The sequence below is a fragment of the Clinocottus analis genome, unplaced genomic scaffold, assembly GCF_023055335.1.
Source record: "Clinocottus analis isolate CAN_PGR_092001 unplaced genomic scaffold, fCliAna1.0.p SCAF_1, whole genome shotgun sequence".
NCBI lineage: Eukaryota > Metazoa > Chordata > Actinopteri > Perciformes > Cottidae > Clinocottus > Clinocottus analis.
In genome coordinates, this window is record NW_027175820.1 from 17,902,005 (window position 1) to 17,921,030 (window position 19,026).

The 19,026-nt window shown below is 43.7% G+C and overlaps 1 protein-coding gene across 3 annotated transcripts in view; it reads right to left on the reverse strand.

Annotated features, from left to right (window-relative positions):
* The window catches only part of myo5aa (myosin VAa), a 44,988-nt gene that overhangs the window by 22,216 nt on the left and 3,746 nt on the right, over positions 1 to 19,026 (reverse strand). For all 3 annotated transcript variants that reach the window (XM_068599835.1, XM_068599749.1, XM_068599929.1), the window contains exons 2-12: positions 11,315 to 11,425; positions 9,669 to 9,840; positions 8,771 to 8,915; positions 6,798 to 6,954; positions 5,198 to 5,341; positions 3,336 to 3,417; positions 2,267 to 2,374; positions 1,984 to 2,090; positions 1,455 to 1,720; positions 1,218 to 1,299; positions 979 to 1,119 (exon numbers count right to left, since the gene is read on the reverse strand). In XM_068599835.1, the coding sequence (XP_068455936.1) occupies positions 979 to 1,119; positions 1,218 to 1,299; positions 1,455 to 1,720; positions 1,984 to 2,090; positions 2,267 to 2,374; positions 3,336 to 3,417; positions 5,198 to 5,341; positions 6,798 to 6,954; positions 8,771 to 8,915; positions 9,669 to 9,840; positions 11,315 to 11,425 (1,515 nt within the window). The remainder of the gene's footprint in view (positions 1 to 978; positions 1,120 to 1,217; positions 1,300 to 1,454; positions 1,721 to 1,983; positions 2,091 to 2,266; positions 2,375 to 3,335; positions 3,418 to 5,197; positions 5,342 to 6,797; positions 6,955 to 8,770; positions 8,916 to 9,668; positions 9,841 to 11,314; positions 11,426 to 19,026) is intronic.

The following is a 19,026-nucleotide window of genomic DNA, read 5'->3' on the forward strand; positions in this document are numbered from 1 at the left end:
TTCTGAAAGTGCACAAAGTGCATGAGGAGAACATATTTTCTCATATTTCTTGGCCAAGAAGTTAAACCGAATGTTGATTTTGTGTTAGCCTGCAGTTATGTTAGCTATGTGGACCACCTCAAATGTCAACAGCTTGTAAAGTGACTTTGCAGCGGTTCAGAGTCACAACGTGATTCGTCAGCATTGTTAGTGCACTGGCTGGGCTGTGAAAGTGTGTCGATGGTACAGATATGAGCACTGCCTTTAATCTACACCGGCTGCAACTCAGATAACTCTTATAATTCATATACATTCAACCAAAGCTCCGCCCAACAATACTAGGAGTTGTGTGTAGCATCCAACAAAAAAGAAAACATGCATTCAGTTTCACGCTAGGAAGTGGTCATTGTTTTTATTCTGGGTTTCTGCAGGTGAACTCCGATGTGACCTATTAAGCGTAGGTGTTGGGAGACTCGGGTCAAGTGTGTGGTGGGAGGCACCGACAGGTCGACTGTTAAACAAATAATAATAATAATGTAAGGCAGAATGTGGGTGTGAACTGATGGAGAAGTTCAAGCACAACCCACATGCTCCTGCTCAATATGCAGATTGTACTTACTTTACTTTTTGCATGTGATAACGTTTGTATTCCACAAACAGTATTCACGAGACAGCAAGTCTTCTGCAAGTGTACACTGTTAGGTTTGGTGCCAAAGCAGACTCTTATCAAAGAGATTAAAGATGAGAAGATTCATAATCAGTCTTTTTAGTTTTTATTCTTGTCAAACAAAAGCAGGATGAAGTGCATTCCTTTGAACAGCACTTTCAAAAAGATCATGATACACAGAGAGCTGCATCAAACAAAAGCTGTGACAAAGCAACACAATCCTGTTCTCTCTGTCATGTGCCAGAAACCATTATCTCTTCATCATGAGTGTCTTTTAACACTAGAAAAAAAGGAATATGAATCAGTTTAAATATTATTTAGTGGACTGATACCTTGCACTCCTCGTCCAACAGGTCCAGGATGCCCATCTTGGCCTCGATGAGGTTTATGCAGGGCTGATTGTCGTAGAAGTCAATCAGAGTCCAGGGGATCTGCTCCCTCATGTACTCCTCCTGCTCCAGCTTGAACACATGCTGCGCAGAAGACACACAAGTTGGGATGAAGTTGTAGACTTGCATCAAACAATACAAATATAATGTGCAATCCAACAGGTAAAACACACGCTGCCCACCATGTTGAACTGCTGCTGGAGTTTCTCATTGGCGTAGTTGATACAGAACTGCTCAAAGCTGTTGATCTCAAACGTCTCAAACCTTCAAAAGGAAGAACAGAGTGAAGCTGCTAGTACACCGCGAGGAAAGTCCGTTTTTAGCCATGTTGTACACGTGAGTGATATTCAAAGCTCGGACTTGCTAAGTCGCCCCGCACAGACGGGCGAATGCACAGGCGGGCGAATGCACAGACGTACCCGTAGATGTCGAGGACCCCGATGAAGGAGTGCTGTTTGATATTGGTGATGAGGGCTTTGTTAACGTGCTCCACGATCCAGTTGAAGAGCTTGGCGTAGATATGTTTCGACAGCGCATCGCGGGCGTTGGTGGCCTGCAGGCGGGGCAGGGTCTTGATGTACGTCTCCGTGGCCGTCTTTAGCTTCCTGTGGCACAGCCACTGAGACATGTCCTGGTAGCTCACGCCCACCAAGTCGCAGAACGCCGTCAGGTGGCAATTATTGGGCTACGGGGAAAAGAGGAGATCTTAATCAATACCAGGAAATACTTCACACGATGTCAAGCTAAGAAAAAGTGAATTTCCTCATTTGGAAGTTAACACGTTGCACAAATAAGCATCACCGACGTATTCCTTGGCTCTAACGGGCCCTACGTATGTATTTTTAGATTACTCTCTAATACAGGCCATCTCATAACCACAAATGTCAAGCTATCTGTTTCAGCCTGTCTCACGGGCAATCTGAACTGCCGCATTAATATGATCCTCACAGGAATGACGCTGCTGTCTGAGTCCCTGTCCTTTATCTGCACGTTTCCCAGATGAAGAATAGCAGCCAAAACCTGGAACAACCCCATCTGGTTAGTCTCGTTAATACCTGCAGGGAAAAAAAACACACACACACACACACACACACACACACACAAATTCAAAGTATGGAATACTTATATCCAGCAGGCGTGTTTGTTTTCTTCAGATATATTAGACGAGTGGGTTACACTGTGTATATTTTACAGACATATTTGAACGTTTGTTTATTTTTCAATGTGTTACCGAGCAATGTGAAGGCTTTGCGAGTGTTGGACAGCTCCTTGGTGTCGTCCACACCGTCGATCACCGGGCTGCGGCCCTGCCTGGTGTACAAGAAGTCGTCTGCGTTGCCTGAGTGGGGAAAAAAATAAATTAAGAAAACCTGCAGAATGTGCAGTTTTTACTTTGTGCAACGTGGGCACAACGTTGCCGTCCCAGGATCCTCCTTTTCCACGCAGCATTGGAAACCAACATGAACCGGATTCAATAGAAGGACGTTTATTAAGGAAACATTTTGTTTCTGATTCGCTCGGATGAACTGTTAAAATCATTCAATGTGACATCACTGCATCGTCAAGAACACTTTTATCCTTTGTGTAAAAATTATGTAAGTCCAACTTTCCATCAATCTGTTTCTCTCTGCAGAATTTACACTGAAGGAAGGCAAGGCCTGTTTCCTGGCAACGAGAGGCGCTGACACGACCGTGACAACCACCCCATTTATTGAGCCAGGAAGTCAGTAGGAGAGGAAAAGACAGCAGCTGTGTGTGTGTGTGTGTGTGTGTGTGTGTGTGTGTGTGTGGCTGAAAGTGCCAGTGCCAGCAGTGTCTGTGTGTGTATGTATGTGTATGTGTGTGTGTGTGTGTGTGTGTGTGTGTGTGTGTGTGTGTGTGTGTGTGTGTGGCTGAAAGTGCCTTTGCCAGCAGTGTCTGTGTGTGTGTGTGTGTGTGTGTGTGTGTGTGTGTCCCATGACTTGGATGAGCAGGTGCATGTCCGCAGTGGGAGAGCTCTGAGTGCCTGTTTAACCACGGAGTCGCTGTGTTTGATACGTCTAAACTAATAATAATAATAATAATCTGATATCTGTCAGCGCTCTTCAAACACCTAACGGTGGTCTATCAAGGTGTTTCTTTCAGGGACGTAGACGGGGGACAACACAGTGCTCTTCCAATCGGTTACTTCGTCTTCCGGCTCCAGCTGTTCCTTCCGACTTCAAGCTCCTGTTGTTGTCATTGCTTATGGTGTGAATGTAGAGTTGCCTGTAAACGTGCAGCTGTGTGTGTGGATGCATGCACGTGTGCATGACACTTACTCAGCGTCAGTGTCTTGAACTCAGGCAGATGGGATGATGCACAGAGCTGATAGAAGATGTGATAATTCCTTTCCTCGTCGGCCTGAAACAAAGCACGAAGATCATTTAATGCGAGGGAAATGCTGCATGCACACTTATATGACATTTTTATTAAAACGCATCACATGAATGTTGTTGATCCACAAATTCTGGATTTTTTTTGCATCCAACTTAAGTGAGTTACAACTAAAAAAGATGTCAGCAGTAAACTGTTATCCATGTCATACAACGGTGCTTCTGCTACTAGAATTATCTCTCACACACACACACACACACACACACACACACACACACACACACACACACACACACACACACACCTATAAATGGGTGGCACCAGAGGCATTCATGTGAGAAATGTGAGGACAGTGATCATGTTTTCTGCCAACATCCTCATTCCCCAACAAAAAGACAGCAGAGTGTGTGTGTGTGTGTGTGTGTGTGTGTGTGTGTGTGTGTGTGTGTGTGTGTGTGTGTGTGTAAACGTGCAGCGCTAAAATATGTTTCCTTATCCAGGCGCTACTGGCTCCACCAGTCAGCAAACACACCCTCTGAATATCCAATAAAGCAATAAAGCTACAAATATATATGTATATATATATATATATATATATATATATATATATATATATATATATATATATATATATAGAGAGAGAGAGAGAGAGAGAGAGAGAGAGAGAGAGAGAGAGAGAGAGAGAGAGAGAGAGAGAGAGAGAGAGAAATAAAAAAGAGAAAAGGCAAGTAAACTCCATCTAGGTAGAACACACACCAAAACATAAAAGTTTGAACTTTTACACTTGGTAACCATGTGAACAGACAGAGACAGAAACAGAGAGAGAGAGAGAGAGAGAGAGAGAGAGAGAGAGAGAGAGAGAGAGAGAGATATTTGCTGTCACTCGGTGAGACAGAGGGATTGTTCACTTTGTTTCCTTGTCTTTGTGGAGGACATTTTTGTCACATTCTTCTTCTGCTCTAAAGGACTCCAGACAGTAAATGTTGGTTGAGGCCAACAACATGTTATAGGCTTCGACCACCAGGGTCTGCATTATAGTCAGAACTGTTAAATGAGAAGTCATTATATTTGGCATTTTTACTTTATTTGATAGTGATGGTGAGTCTAGGAATACAGGGACAACATGTTCCCGGCTGGAATTGAGTCAGTGATGTCGCATTTACAACTAGGCCAGGGGTTATTATGCAAGTTTCTTTCCCCACATGTCACCTGCTTATTGTTCCTCCAATAGAGTTTAATTCTTCAACATATGACCCGAGGCACACTATTTGTTACTAGTGCATGCATGCATGTGTGTGTATGGCATGTGCAGCAACATGAGAGTCATGTGTGAGCCACGGGAAGCTAATAAACTACAAAGTCATGGTCCCAGTGTGCTTGTAGGTGTGCGTGCTGCGTCATTTACAATTACAAATTTGGTAAACAGTCTGCATTTTGAATGTAACGTTTCAGTTTTCAGGCGGAGTGCCGAACACACATAACACCACAATTCAAATACAATTAATTGTATTGCAATGTTTTGAATACGATTCCAGATGTGTTTTTTAGTAATAGCTCAAACTAGGCAGTAAGACATGACTCATGCTTTAGTGACCACTCTGATGCCCGTCAACAAAACCCTGAATGTTTTACATCCAGGCTGCAGCACGACTGCTGACAGGAATTAAGGGAATCATCTAGCATAGCATCATCTACACAGTGTAGAAAAAATGTTCGATTGTACAACTTTGTGCATGGATTTGTGGTCGGTTGAGGCAGGAGAAATGCACACGACACAAACAAACCATCCCGCTTTTCAAGTGCTCACCTGAAACACCACTCGCGATTTCTCCAGCAGATATGTCCTCATGTTGGCGCCGATGATACGGTAGCGTGTGTCGAAGCCGATCTCGATGTACTTTCCAAATCGACTGCTGTTGTCGTTTCGGGTGGTCTTCGCATTTCCAATTGCCTGAGGGGTGGAAAAAGATCAAAAGATCTAGTTGTTCCAGGATATCACAACAGCAGATTGAAAGTAATTCAGTAAGTACACAGAGTCAACACAGTAGATACCATCACAGTGAACCTGTATTTGGGGCCGACATGGATACATTGAGCATTTTGGGAAATACGCTCATTTCATCCAAAAGGTACTACACACCCTCGAGTCCTAAAAACCAGTGCGCCAGAGCGTCATACTATGGCTTACAACAGAAATAAGGCTATGATTATTTGTGATCGGTCTCAACATCAGCAGTTAAATGAACCTTTGTCCTTTCGAAGCCCAGAGCCGGATATGTCCTACGACACATACACAAATAAAAATCGACTAAAGTCAGCATCCTTAGTTTATTGAACAGGATTGATCAATGACCCTCCGAGGAATTGTCGGGAGACGGGTGGAAACACACACAAACACACACATGCACACGCACACGCACACACACCAGCTTTTCAAGTCGCCGGCTTGATCGGAGTTAAATCTTGTGTGTGTGGGCAGTGGGGGTTCTTGCTGAGTGAAGGCCAAACACACAGTCTTTCACTGCAGACAAGGAGTCTTTCAGCAGGTATTTCAATCTCTGCCTGCATCAGCCAAACACATATAAACACAACACAGAAATGCTCTCACACACACACAGGTTTTGTAACATGGGAAAGGCTGATGCAACCATCTACTCTCGTCCCGCCTTCGAGGCTAAAGTGACATCCCCGCGACGCAAGAAAGCTTTCTATTCATTCTGTCAGCTCGTCTCCGATTGGCTCGAGGGGAAAGTTGCGGCCGGGAGGACGAGAGCGACGTCAGTAATGTTAGTAGAGCGTTCGTAGAGGACGGACAGGGTGGGGGATGTCAGGAGAAAGAGAAGGGAGGCGGCATATGGGCACAGGGGAGCTCTCCAACCCCTCCTGTCCTCATGACTCGAGGATGCAATACAAAACACACAGTTAAGGACAAGACTCGCGTTATCACAGTGGAGAGCAGATCGAGGCCAAAAAGACAGTGTGGCGGAGACACTGAGAGGAAGGAAGTAATAAATGCCCGTGGAGAAGAGCAAGATAAGAGAGAAGGGCAAATTAAATGACACTCGGCCGTATCATCCATGAATCAATTAAGCTTGTAAATTCACTGCGTAATTGGGCCGAGGAAACAAGTATCTACACACAAACTGCCGGGAAAAATGACGCAGAGCTTTTTTTTTCCAGTGCGTCACACCCACAACCCATTTCATGCTCAGGTTGGACAAATTTGAATCCAGTAAGCAGAGTGAGCAGAACCATCCATGAATAAGTCGAGACGGTGAATCCGCAACGAATGAGTCACTGAAGGATTAAAATGTGGAAATAGGAAATGCTAAGACATGTTCTAGGTTTCTTTGAGTAAACTGAAAATGACTCAGGGTCTCACTCGACATCCGGCCTCCTGTCCTCACCTCCATGATGGGATTGGAAGCCAAGACCTTCTGCTCGACGTTGGTCTCGCTGGTGGAGTCGCTGACCGTAGCAAAGTATCTCATGGCGTATTTGGCTGATACCGTCTTTCCTGCTCCGGACTCCCCACTCACAATGATCGACTGGTTCCTCTCGTCCCTGACAGATCGAACAATAAATATAAGAAAAACATAAGGAAGCTGTATGTATCATGCGTCATTGTGCTTTCGTAGGGTGGTTTTTGGAGCTCCTTTAGTCATCGATGGCTAAAGGTTAAGGGTGAGAGCTGTGATGCGTTCAAATCCCGGTAACTTCACCAATTAAGAGTTTGACAAATAATGCCTGCGTTTGGACCTGTATGGATAAAACATGTCAGATCGCATCATTAACAAACATTTTTAAAGCCTGCAGTCAGAGCAGGTGTAAACGCAGTGTATTACTCCCCTGTTCCCCGTGAATGCTTTAATATATCAGCCAGCTGCCCTCCAAATCCTCCAAAGAACTTAACTAAAATCCTGAGGCAGCAGCGCCTCATCCTACTGAGACGCTTCTCTTTGAAATAAAGTCCCAGCTGCTGGTAGGTAGGCTGGCTCTGTTATAATATTTTTCTTTTTCTCATTTGGTATTTTTCCATCTAGTGCATCCTTAGCCCTTTGAAAAGTTAGGATACATGCTTGATTTTCTTCTTTAAGGCCTTGCTTAATTTTTTGGCCTTATAGTTTTTAGAAAGGCTTCCTCGTCTTTATAGAGTTCTAGGTTGTGTCAGGGGTCATTGCTGTTGTGGGCATGTGAAGCCTTTTGGGAAACAGTATTTCAAATGGGGCTACTATTTCACAACAACTTGAGGGGGCTGGAACCCGGACAGAGACGACTGATTCAACCAATTCCTCTCAGTATAGAAACTAAAGTGCAGCAGCTGGGCTTCGTACTGGTTTTAACAGACAACATCACATTTCTCCAGTTCTTCATTTCTCTCCACTGCCTCCCTGTTGGTTTAAGAATTGATTTTATTGATCACGTTGAAGGCCCGCCTGCGTCTGGCCCCGGATTACATTATGGAAATGTTAACGACATATGAGCCAACTTGCAGCTTTAGATCCTCCGGTGGGGCCCTCATGGCCGTTCCGAAGTCGAGGCTTAAATCAAAGGGTTCGTTTGTATATTTTATATATTTGTTTGTTTTCTACTGTGGTTTGGTTGTGTTCAATGCTTTTATGGTATGTTCCTTTTTGTTTGCCGCCATTTAAGTTGTGTTTATGCTTTGCTTATCTGTGGAAGCACTTTGTAAACCCTGTTTTTAAAAGTGCTATATAAATAAAGTTATTATTATTATAATGTCTACAGTATATATAATATGTAAATGATATACATGTAAAAGTACTAAACCTCCTTGTTCCAAACTTATCACTAATATACTACAAACTCCTTTTGTGCCTGTGTGTCTCTTTAGATCGGTAGAAGAGGTTGTGCTCAATATTAGTATATAGTCCCAGGGTTCAGACAAAAGGTTTATGAATGTGATTAATTGTGCAGCCCTACACTGAATGTTCGTGGAGGAAAGCAACTGTGTGCCTAAAGTGCTCCATCACACTGGACATACTGGGAGGGCGACTGTGACTACAGGCAGCCTCAACTGAAAGGTCCATGAATTAGCGGAGGAAGGAAGGAGGGGGATCTGAGTGCTGATTAAACTTGGGCTACAATGCTGTTAGTATACATGTGTATGTCAGTGTGTTCATGACATAAACTCCCAGTGGGCAGCCTCAGAGACCTACTGGTTGGCTCACGCAGAGAGAAGTATTAAAAGAGCAAGCAAGAGAGAGAGAGAGAGAGATGGTGAGACCACCATGAGCCTATTTCTGGCTCAGCTTTGACCTACAAACCCAGAAGAGAGAGGGAGGGCCGAGCAAAACAAGGAGACTATAACCGAGGCTTCTCAGGTAACACACACACACACACACACACACACACAAACCTGGCCATCTGTTTGTAAGCCTCCTCTGCCACAGCGAAGATGTGTGGGTCCATGTCTCCCATGTTCTGACCGCTGTACGCATTGATGATGTCTGAACCGTAGATGGGCAGCGGCTCATACGGGTTGATGGCCACCAGAACGATTCCTACGACACGGAGGGAAAGCGTGAGCCGCCCTGCAGCTGAGCGCCATCAAACAGGTGGCAAAAACAGCGAAGCGCCTTTCCAAACAGAGAGGGTAAGAATAGCATCACATGCAGTACCGACTGCAGTGGTTCTCAACCTTTTTACAGTAATGTGAAATATTTTTCACCAGTGCAGAAAACCAGAATTTTTTGGTGAAAAAAAAATTTAATACACAACGCTGTGCCATCGGTGGCTGATTTAATATGGAATATATACAATTCAGTTAAAGAACTTAAACTTATATTGTATTTAATATTTATTAAATACATTTTTTTAAAAGGGATTTTTTAATGGATGCTCGTTTTTTTTTAATATATATATTTTTTAAATCACGTACCCCCATCTGAGAACCACTAATCTACTGCATATTGTTCATTATCAAAATTGATGGTGTTGATTCCCACACTGGTCTCAATACCTTAAATCCAGGGGAGGGATCTTGGATATGGCTGGAATACAATGAGTCACATTTTCCTAGTTTTGCATTTTTATCAAAAACAAAACTTAAAAAATACAACACAAGTAGTGATTTAAAACATCTGATCTTGCGTGAAGACTTGCTGCACAGAATACTTCACGTTACAAAAGTACAGGATATAATATGATGTCATTCTCAGACATGTGACTTAACTCTCTTTCACCACATGACCACTTGACTCAAGAGTACTTTCCTGACATTCCTTAAAGTTGAAAGTGTAACTTCATTCACCTACCGCAGTAAGTGTAGATGAGCTTGGAGTCCATGAAGCGGACTTTGAGGTTGTGCAGCACGGCCGGCTCGTGGAGGTAGCTGAGTGCTGTGAGGTCATTCTCGCCCACCAGGATGTCGGGGTTTCGCAGGTAAGGCAGGTTCTTTGTCTTAGGGTCGAGTTTGTGCTCAATGTTCTGAAGACGAGAAGGAAAGCGGAGCAAAACTGCAGAGTTATGACAGATTATGGAAAGAGCAACGCACATTACAACACCGATTATTCAGGTCGACTGATAGTGGATTTTTAAAAGGTCAATGTGAATGCGATAGTTTGGAGCAGGAAAAAGACGACAGATGGCTAAATGGCAGATAACAATCTGTGACTCTATTGTGACTCTGTGACTCTGTATGAACTGGATAACTATTGAAATTTGATGGATCATATTGTTGAAATACGATCTGTGGGTTATGACTGATCAGGATTACTTTTGTTGCGCTCCAGCTACATTGTAAAATGCCACTTTTACAAACCATTGTTATTGGTGCAGGAGGATCCTAAAGTGTGCAATTACATTTCATGAATGGATTGTTATGTGGCAGCATTATTTGGTGGAGATGAAAGCTAATTGGTCCCTGTGTGGCTGGTGCCGGCCGCGCAGCCATCGGCTCCTATTGTGTATTATATAGAATAATATTGTATTAATGATTGACTGAATGAAACACCCACAAACAAACAAACAATGTGTCTTCCACGGATCAGAAATCAAATGTAAAAACTCAGTGTAAGGGCCGAGATTAAAATATGTTTTAACTGATTTTATAAATACTTTTAGTGGCCATGGAATACATCCTTGCTATGCCAAAAGGTGTGGGAGAAAATGTCTTTTTGTATTGCTGAAGGCCAATGTCAGCCAGTATTTCATGGATATATTCTCAAAAATGTCATGAGACAGGCTACTGATTTGGCACGGCTCTGTTGCAAAACCCCAAACCGCCAGTTGCTCAAAGCTTGATTGTATTAATCTGGTATTCAGCTTCCTTCCCCTCTCCCTGTGTGGAAACATGTTTGTGTCCCTATTAAAAGGATCTCTTTTTGATGCTTGTTTTATATGAAACGTTGATTCTGTTACAGAAAGTCTTTTTCACAAATCCAAGACAGAACCTGAAACATACCGTGAATAAGTGGATGGTGCTCGCTGCCTTTACATTTGATGCTATAGCGTTACGTTTGTTACGGCCTGTCAAAGGACTAAGATGCAAAATAACTGAAGCTATAATCTGATACAGTGAATCAAATGGTGACATTTATGTTTGAACTGTACATAGTCCTTTTTAAATAGAGAGAATTCAATTGAAATAAATGATCAAGTGGCTGAATTATAAGGAGCAATATGGCGAATGCTCGCGCCAATCGAATGCTCTCATGAACAGGAGCACAGTGAGCTGCCAGCTGTTTGTGTAATTAAATGTACAGCTACACATTTTAAATGCTACTTGGGGCATCTTTGCGAGCAGGTCTCATTAGTGGAAAGTGCTAATTCCAAAACCAATAACCACTAATGCACTTTGAGTTGTCTTTGAGGCAGAGAGAAGGAGAGAGAAGGAGATGAAACACAGAGCGCTGAGAGGAGAGGGAGGGACCGGTTCCTCTCCACCTCCATCCACCCTCACCTTCCCATCGTCCAGCATGAGCTGCAGGGAGGAGTCGCCATTTTTGTAGTCCTTGATCAGCTCGGCCGACTTCCACACCTCCTCTGCGTCGGGGATCCACACCCGAGCACACTGAAAGAAAACAACAAAGACACGTTAGAGGAAGACGGGTCGGATGGACGAGGAAAACCGTCATGCCTTCTTCTTTCAATATTGGTTCAGTGACAGCATTATATCTTTTGAAAATCACACATTTTTAAGCTTGTGTGACAAAATCTAAGGTGTCCCTGTTTGATAAGCCTCATTGACCTGGTTTTAAAAGTAGGCTGGAGTAAAAATTACAATTATTTGGAGATAATATTGAAACTGACCAGTTTGCTCCATCTCAGCCAGTTCAACTGAAAGCCCTTTAAACGAGGTCTGATGGGAAATGTTCACGTGTACTTCCTTTCTCCTAATTGTTGACCCAGTCTGACCTCAGAGAAAACACTGAAGGTCTATGTTTCCACAGTCGTGAGCACATGGCCTGCAAAGGTCAGTTAGGATGCGGGAACACACTGTCGAACAAATCGAAGCGCTTGACGCCTGAGGAATGTAGCCGTGGATCTTGTGTGGTCATACAGTAAGTTAAAATTCACACACACACACACACACACACACACACACACACACACACACACAACTTTAAAACAGTTTCAGGTCTTACAAACTTGTGACTGGAGGCAATCAGCTGATTACAGACATGTGGAAAACTGTGATGAACACTGGCAGTCACATGGCTGAGGAATCCGGCTCACAAATGTAAGCGCGTGCGCGCGCACACGCACGCGCACACACACACACACACACACACACACACACACACACACACACACGCTTCATGCGTAATGGTGTAGGAGTTTGCTGAATGACTTGGCAGCGGTTTGAGAAATGAAGCACACTGAGATGTTAAACCCAGACTGACGAGGCTCCTGAATGTGTGTGTGGAGTGAGGAGTCATCAGTCAGTGATCGAACAACACAGAGGTTGTTTTTCATACAGTGAATTTGATATTGCATAAGGGAGAAAGATGAGATGAAATTAAATGAGGAGGATCAACAACACAGATTGTTGTGGGGTTTGTACTCCAGAAGCGAGCGTAGTACCGATATGTTAGTTTTGTGTAGTTTCCATCAGCATGGGTAAATGAATCAATGGCGTAAGTGTGAAAATATTAAAAATAAATGATTACTCTAAAAACAAGGGCAGATCAAATATACTCCTCATCTTTTTGTCTTTAGGGTTTACACTAAAACCTTTATGAGTTATAATCTCAACACGAATGAGACACACACACTCACACACACACACACTCACACACACAAAAATGACTCTTTCTGGAAGTTCCACATCGATTTCATGGCGTCTTTAGGCTTAGTTACATCAACTGCTGATGGCATTTTAACAGACACAAGAGAGAAAGACTTCGGTCTGCTGCTTCACAACCGCTCATCTGAATCATGACATCATGGTCACACAAAGCTTCTCCCCCTGTCGGTCTCTCACTCTTCGGGTTACTCAGAGACTTGGGGTGAAAAAGCAGTGAAAAAGTTTGTTTTTTTCATGCTGAGCTCCACCACCACTAAACCCCACGTTGTCCTAGTTGTGTTCTTCCTTTCTCTAATCCTTGTCTCTCTCTCTCCACCTCTGTAGGAAGAGCACACTGAGAGATGAGTGTGGTTGAGGAGTGTGCCGCGTGGTTTAGGTCGCAATCTGTGGCCAAAGTAATAAAAAAACACCCGACCACAATCAGAAAACTGGAGAAAAAAAATGAAGGGATAAGGAACTACACGATAAGTCATTCTGAAGTGATTGGAAAAGGTGTGTGTGTGTGTGTGTGTGTGTGTGTGTGTGTGTGTGTGTGTGTGTGTGTGTGTGTGTGTGTGTGTGTGTCAAACCAATACTGCATTTTGGGGTTCAATATTGACATTCTTATTTGAGAGTTAAATAAAATCTGATATTATTTTTCAAAAATATGAATATCATGAAACTGTATTTCTGTATTTGAAATGCTAGTGGGGTTCCCAACGTTTCTAAAGACGTGAAATATGTCAGTTTAAACTGGAGGAAAATATACCTGAACGCTACTTTAAGGGGAAACAAAACCGGGAGACGGCTCGTCTCTATCACTCTTCTTATTCCACCATTTCATTCACAGTTTCACCTTTTTGCTCCCTACAGGAGACCATCCAAGCTGCCTGCCTCCTAGCAACGGAGAGAGAGAGAGAGAGAGAGAGAGAGAGAGAGAGAGAGAGAGAGAGAGAGAGAGAGAGAGAGAGAGAGAGAGAGAGAGAGCAACATAAAGAGACAGTGAGGAGGAGGAGTCAGGCTAAGAATAGAAACAGCAAGTTTTGAGCAGCATCACACCTCACAGAGACATCTCTGCACTGCTGAGCACACCTCCTAATCCCCCCCCCCCCCCACCCTTCCACACACACACACACACACACACACACATACACACACACACGCCAGTAGGTGTCAAGCATGTTTATCCTGAATTAGTCTCTCTTTGTGTGTGTCCGTCAAGGTATGAGACCGAGAAAACACAGACACAGCTGTAATTCAGCTGCAAACACACACGCACGCATACACTTCAAGGACTTCTTGTCCTTCACAATGAAACACAAGCTGGAAAAGAGAAGCGTCTGAAAGCCGCAGAGAAACATTGTGATGAGTCAGAGTGCAGCCTCTCCGGCTGCCTTGCAGAGCGATGGATGACGATCCGGCTCGTGAGTTATGGGCAGCACAACGAAGAGGAGGGAGGACGATGGAAGAGGCTCAAAGACGTCAGAGCATCTGTGATGTCAGAAATCACATGACTGAAGTGTCTCTGCATTGAGCTCGCCCCACATACAGCCCGCTGCACGCATGAGCATACCCACTGTGAACCGCTAAATGGGATCTGTAATTGGCTGTTCTTTTTCTTTACCGCGGGCTAGTGGGTGTGGTCACACTGAGGTCAGGATCACAAGCTTTCAACGTGATCAACGTTTGTGTCTTAAAATGTGCGAAACGCAGAAAGGGTCCGGGGAGAGCTCATGTAAAGAGAGCAGTAGGAAAAAAAAGTGAAGCACAGTATCTGTCCAACCGATCAGCATGACACTGTGAGGATAGTGTATGAGAGGATGCATGCAAACAATGCAGCCAGTCTCCTTCCATCTGCAGCCGGTCAGGAACAGATGCCCTCCTTTGAGTGAACGGTGGCATATTCAATGTATTCAGTGTGATCCCGCCCCGAGCATACGTTTAATTGCTTTTTCTTTCATTCCGGTCCTTGAAGATCCAGTCAAGGGAGGTCTGATTCGGTTCTTACACTAGATTAAAGAGGTTTAACGGCAATTTAGTACTGGACTTCCATATGGTGGAGGGATTCAAAAGAGACCGATTAATTAAAAACGGACAGAATTTCACAAGCAGTGGCAGAGATATCTTGACTTTGAGTCCTAAGTCTGGGATAAGCTCTATGTTAGTATGATACTGTTAGTATAATATATGATAGCATAATGTTTTCTGTGAAAAATGCAGGATAGTAGAACAATTACTTGATACCGTTCTAATTACAACAACATCTGTCAGATATTAGAGTTGTATTCAAGTCATAAGGGTTTCCCACTGATAGCTGGTGTTCTATTTACCAATACAATGAAATAAACATGCATCATATAATAGAAGGAACTACAGGAAATAACAGATGGCTCCTGAAAATATGAACAGGATAAATACTGTAACTATAACTGGTTTTAAGGTATCAAAGACATTCAGGAGATATGACTTAAAGAGAGAAAACTGGTTGTACTCTCAGAGAAAGATGTGCTTACTTTCAGACTAAGATAGAGAAATTATTTATACATTGCAAGATGGACAAAATGGATGCTTTATTTGATTCTATAGGGAACATGCTTGGTGTTTTTCTTTTGCCCTCGATCACCCTCACTGCTAAAACTGTGCATAATCTATAATATACAACGTGTGTCGTCTGGATGTATTGTTAACGTCTCGATGCCTGGCAAAGATATATTGTGAGGAAATCAAAAAAACAAAAACATTTGATGGATTATATGGGAGAACAAACCTGACCTGATCTCGTTGCAATGCTATATGTATTTTCTGACATCAAGTATTTCATGACACAATTTATTTGATTTTAAATAATTCACACGTTCCCTCACGGTGGTTGACCAGCTTGTCAGCAGGCAAAGGCTGCTCTTGGAGCTGCAGGCTGGGCTGAAGCTAATCCTGATTTATCTGAGACAAAGGATCAAGAACTGATTAGGCTAACTTAACACCGGCTAATCTTACTCCAGTCAACTACACCGAGATTGCATTACATTCGCACATGGCTACAGGTTGCCACTGTATGGTTAACGCGACGGCAAAAGCTTCGACTTGATTCTTTTCCTGACCCACAGACAGAAACATGAAAATTGTTCACATTAATAAAGACACTCGATTGAGCCCATTTCATCCAAAACAGTGCGCCACAATGCGGAGCTTAAAGACGCTTGTAATCTCTTAACTTGAAGAAAGGTTTAAGTCATCAAACTTGGCGAGATGCAGTGGAAGTCTTCATTTAGATCTAAACCTCCTTTTCTCTCGAGTCTCCCGCTGCAAGGACATGAGGTCGAGGCGTAGGGAGAGTGTGTGTGTACAGTGTGTGCGTGTGTGTGTGTGTGTGTGTGTGTGTGTGTGTGTGTGTGTGTGTGTGTGTGTGTGTGTGTGTGTGTGTGTGTGTGTGTGTGCGCGCGAGCACTGTATGCATGTGTGTTGGTGGTGTAGGTCTGTCACAACGGGGCGGGGCATCCATGACAAGTGATTACAAATCTGCACAAAGTCAACAGCAGATTATAGAGGCTTCCCCTCGCTAATACTCAGCTCTGAGTTTTCACTCTTGGGTTCAAGTCCTTCTGTCCTGCTGGGACTCCTCTGCAGCATCCCACCTGCTCACACTTACATAACCAGGGCCTCAATGAACACCTGTCAGACCACTCAAATGGAAATTATTTCCAATTTGAACCTGTGACGTGTGATTTCTGCAAGATTACTCATGTGGCATCCTCAGATACAACGCCGCTCCTTTGCTCTGTCGTGAAATAACCTCGTTCTAACGACGACCGGGAGAAATTAAGTGAAAGGCTAAAGCAAGAATGACTAAAGTAGAAATAGATTTAAGCGTGAAAACATCATATAACCCGGTCGGGCAGAGACAACTCCCTAGACAGGTGGCAGAGGTATGCGAAAAGTGTTTTGCTCACATATTCTCAGTAAAGCCGTCAATGGAGTCCCAGACTGCAGAGGCCTCGTCACATGATGCCCCTCATGTGAGAATCTGCTGTTTTTCTGCTCAGCTGAGCAGACGCAGTGTGAAGCTGAGATACAGAGACCTCAGTGCTGGTGGGGGAATTGTATTTGGAAAGAAACTGTGCTATTAGAACAACTAGCATACCAATGTCCACCGATTGCCAAAGATCAGGGTATCTTACGAAGACGCTGTGACGATGCCCAGTGTCGAATCTCATTAGTTTAGTCAGGGCTGACTCCTGGAGTAGTGCCGTTTCTTCTATATCGTATGTCAGCGCAGGAGAATCACACAGCTGTGCTTCTTGTTCAGTATTTAAACCAGAATGTGTCTGAACAGTCTGTCAATTAGGAAACGATACACAGAAAATACAATGAAGACGAAGCCATGCGAACATAACCAGCGCTTCAGAGAGAATGCTGCTGCTTCGTACAACACAATACCACAAACGAGTAACCTGAGAGAAAATATAGTAGTACGGCCGGTTACAGGACACTAATGTGCTCCTTGGTGATCATCAGTAAGAGAACATATTGCTTCTCCATCTCGTCAAGTAGGTTGCGTCTCAGGCTGGGAGCCCTGAAATGCAGATATGCTATCGTCGAAAGTAAAACAAAGATCATGCTGTTATTTAGAAACGCAGCTTCGGCTAAACTCAGAGTTTCTGCTCCTCTGGAGTTGTTATCGTCCCGCCAATTTCATTAACATCACTCTTTTTGTTCCTGCAGAACAAGGGTGTGTCAGGAGCTCTGTGTGATACATTAAAGAGGCAATAGAGCAGATTCAAGCCCAAAATGTATTGATCACTTATCAAAGAACCACATGCTCAAAAGAGAAAGGTGATTCTCCTTCAACAGATCAGACAGTTTAAATGGATTATCAAACCATCTCCTCTTACAGTTAAACAAGATTTGATCTATTTGATGATTGGAGTAATGGCATGAAAATTGAAAGCTCAAAAGAAACTTACGTTGACAAACATATACTCCAATTCCCGGTTCATCTTGCCTCTTTATCAAAGTCTCTGGCTCATGCTGCGAGTATGCTTGTTTTCTGGATGCCTCCAGCCACACAAGACCAAGACGCTGAGTTTCAGAGCTCACTGGAGGATGAAACCTTCCCAGTGTGTTCTGCAGACACGAGCGCTGTTCACCGACGTCCCCTAAAGTTCCTCGAACTGTGACAGATGATTGGCCATCCCTGTTGTCTGTCAAAAATCCCGATTTCCTTTCTCGATCACATGAGTTGGGAGGCAGACGGGCCGGCGGGTTGAAGCCAGAAAAGCATTGACACGGCTCCAAATAACAACCGGCTGACAGTAGACCTCTGACTTGTCCTTTTGTTTTACAGGAGCATCATTTATGTAATGTCTCAGCTGTAAACATGCGGCCCTTCTCGGTGCGTCTGCCCTTGCTGTGTTTGACCCTGTTGGACAGGGCGGCGGTGACAACATGCCGGAGCATATGCAACATGATGGAGCAATTACTTTAACCAGGTTATCTCAGTAATCTAATTCACATGCTCTCAAATAGAGATAGGGTAAAAAAAAAAGAAGAAGAAAAAAAAAAAACACTAACAACAGATAACGTCAACCTGATGCAGTTGAGGTAACATGTTTTGCACACAAAGGACGACTGTCCCATTCCACGACGTTACTGCTGTGCTATAATCTGAAATGCATCGTCAATCAAACGGGTGTTGTCCTTGAAAGACGGGTGAATGTTTGTACCACATGTCATGGCTCTCTACATGCAATGGTTGTTGAGATTCTGTCTGGACCAAAGTGGAGAAGCGACCGCCCGATCAACTGACATCGCAAACCCATGCAGTCCTGCTGCTAATGTGGCTCCCATTGGGGAAAGGGACGAATCAAAAAGGTGGTGTGCATTAAATGTACACTAAAGCCCAGGAAACCACTGCTGCTCTATGGGTTGAAACTCCCAAGCGTGCTTCTGGAAACACCCCAACAAGTGATGTGACAGCAGCTGTTTTCCCTCATCATCAGCTGGCCATGACAACACATCGCTCCGTCACATCACTGAGTGGTGTGTGTGTGTGTGTGGCATGCAACATGCTACAACATGGTTTTCTGACCCACAGGAATCAGTCCTCATTAACCCTGAAGTCTCCCATTGCTGCGCCACAGGATGCTCTTTTTAGGTCAGGATGCTGTCAGTGTGATGAAAACATAGCACCAACACTGGGATGCACTTTCTTGTGATTCTGAGTCAGAGGTCTGTCTTTTCCTTCGCTGCGGCACTTCAAGTGTGGAACAGCTTACTGACAATTTAGCCTCTTGCTATGTGATGTAACATGAAAGCAACACACTATACAAACAGCCTATGAATGATTCTCGCTTTATGGATAACTGGAGGCGATATTATTGGTTTTCCTG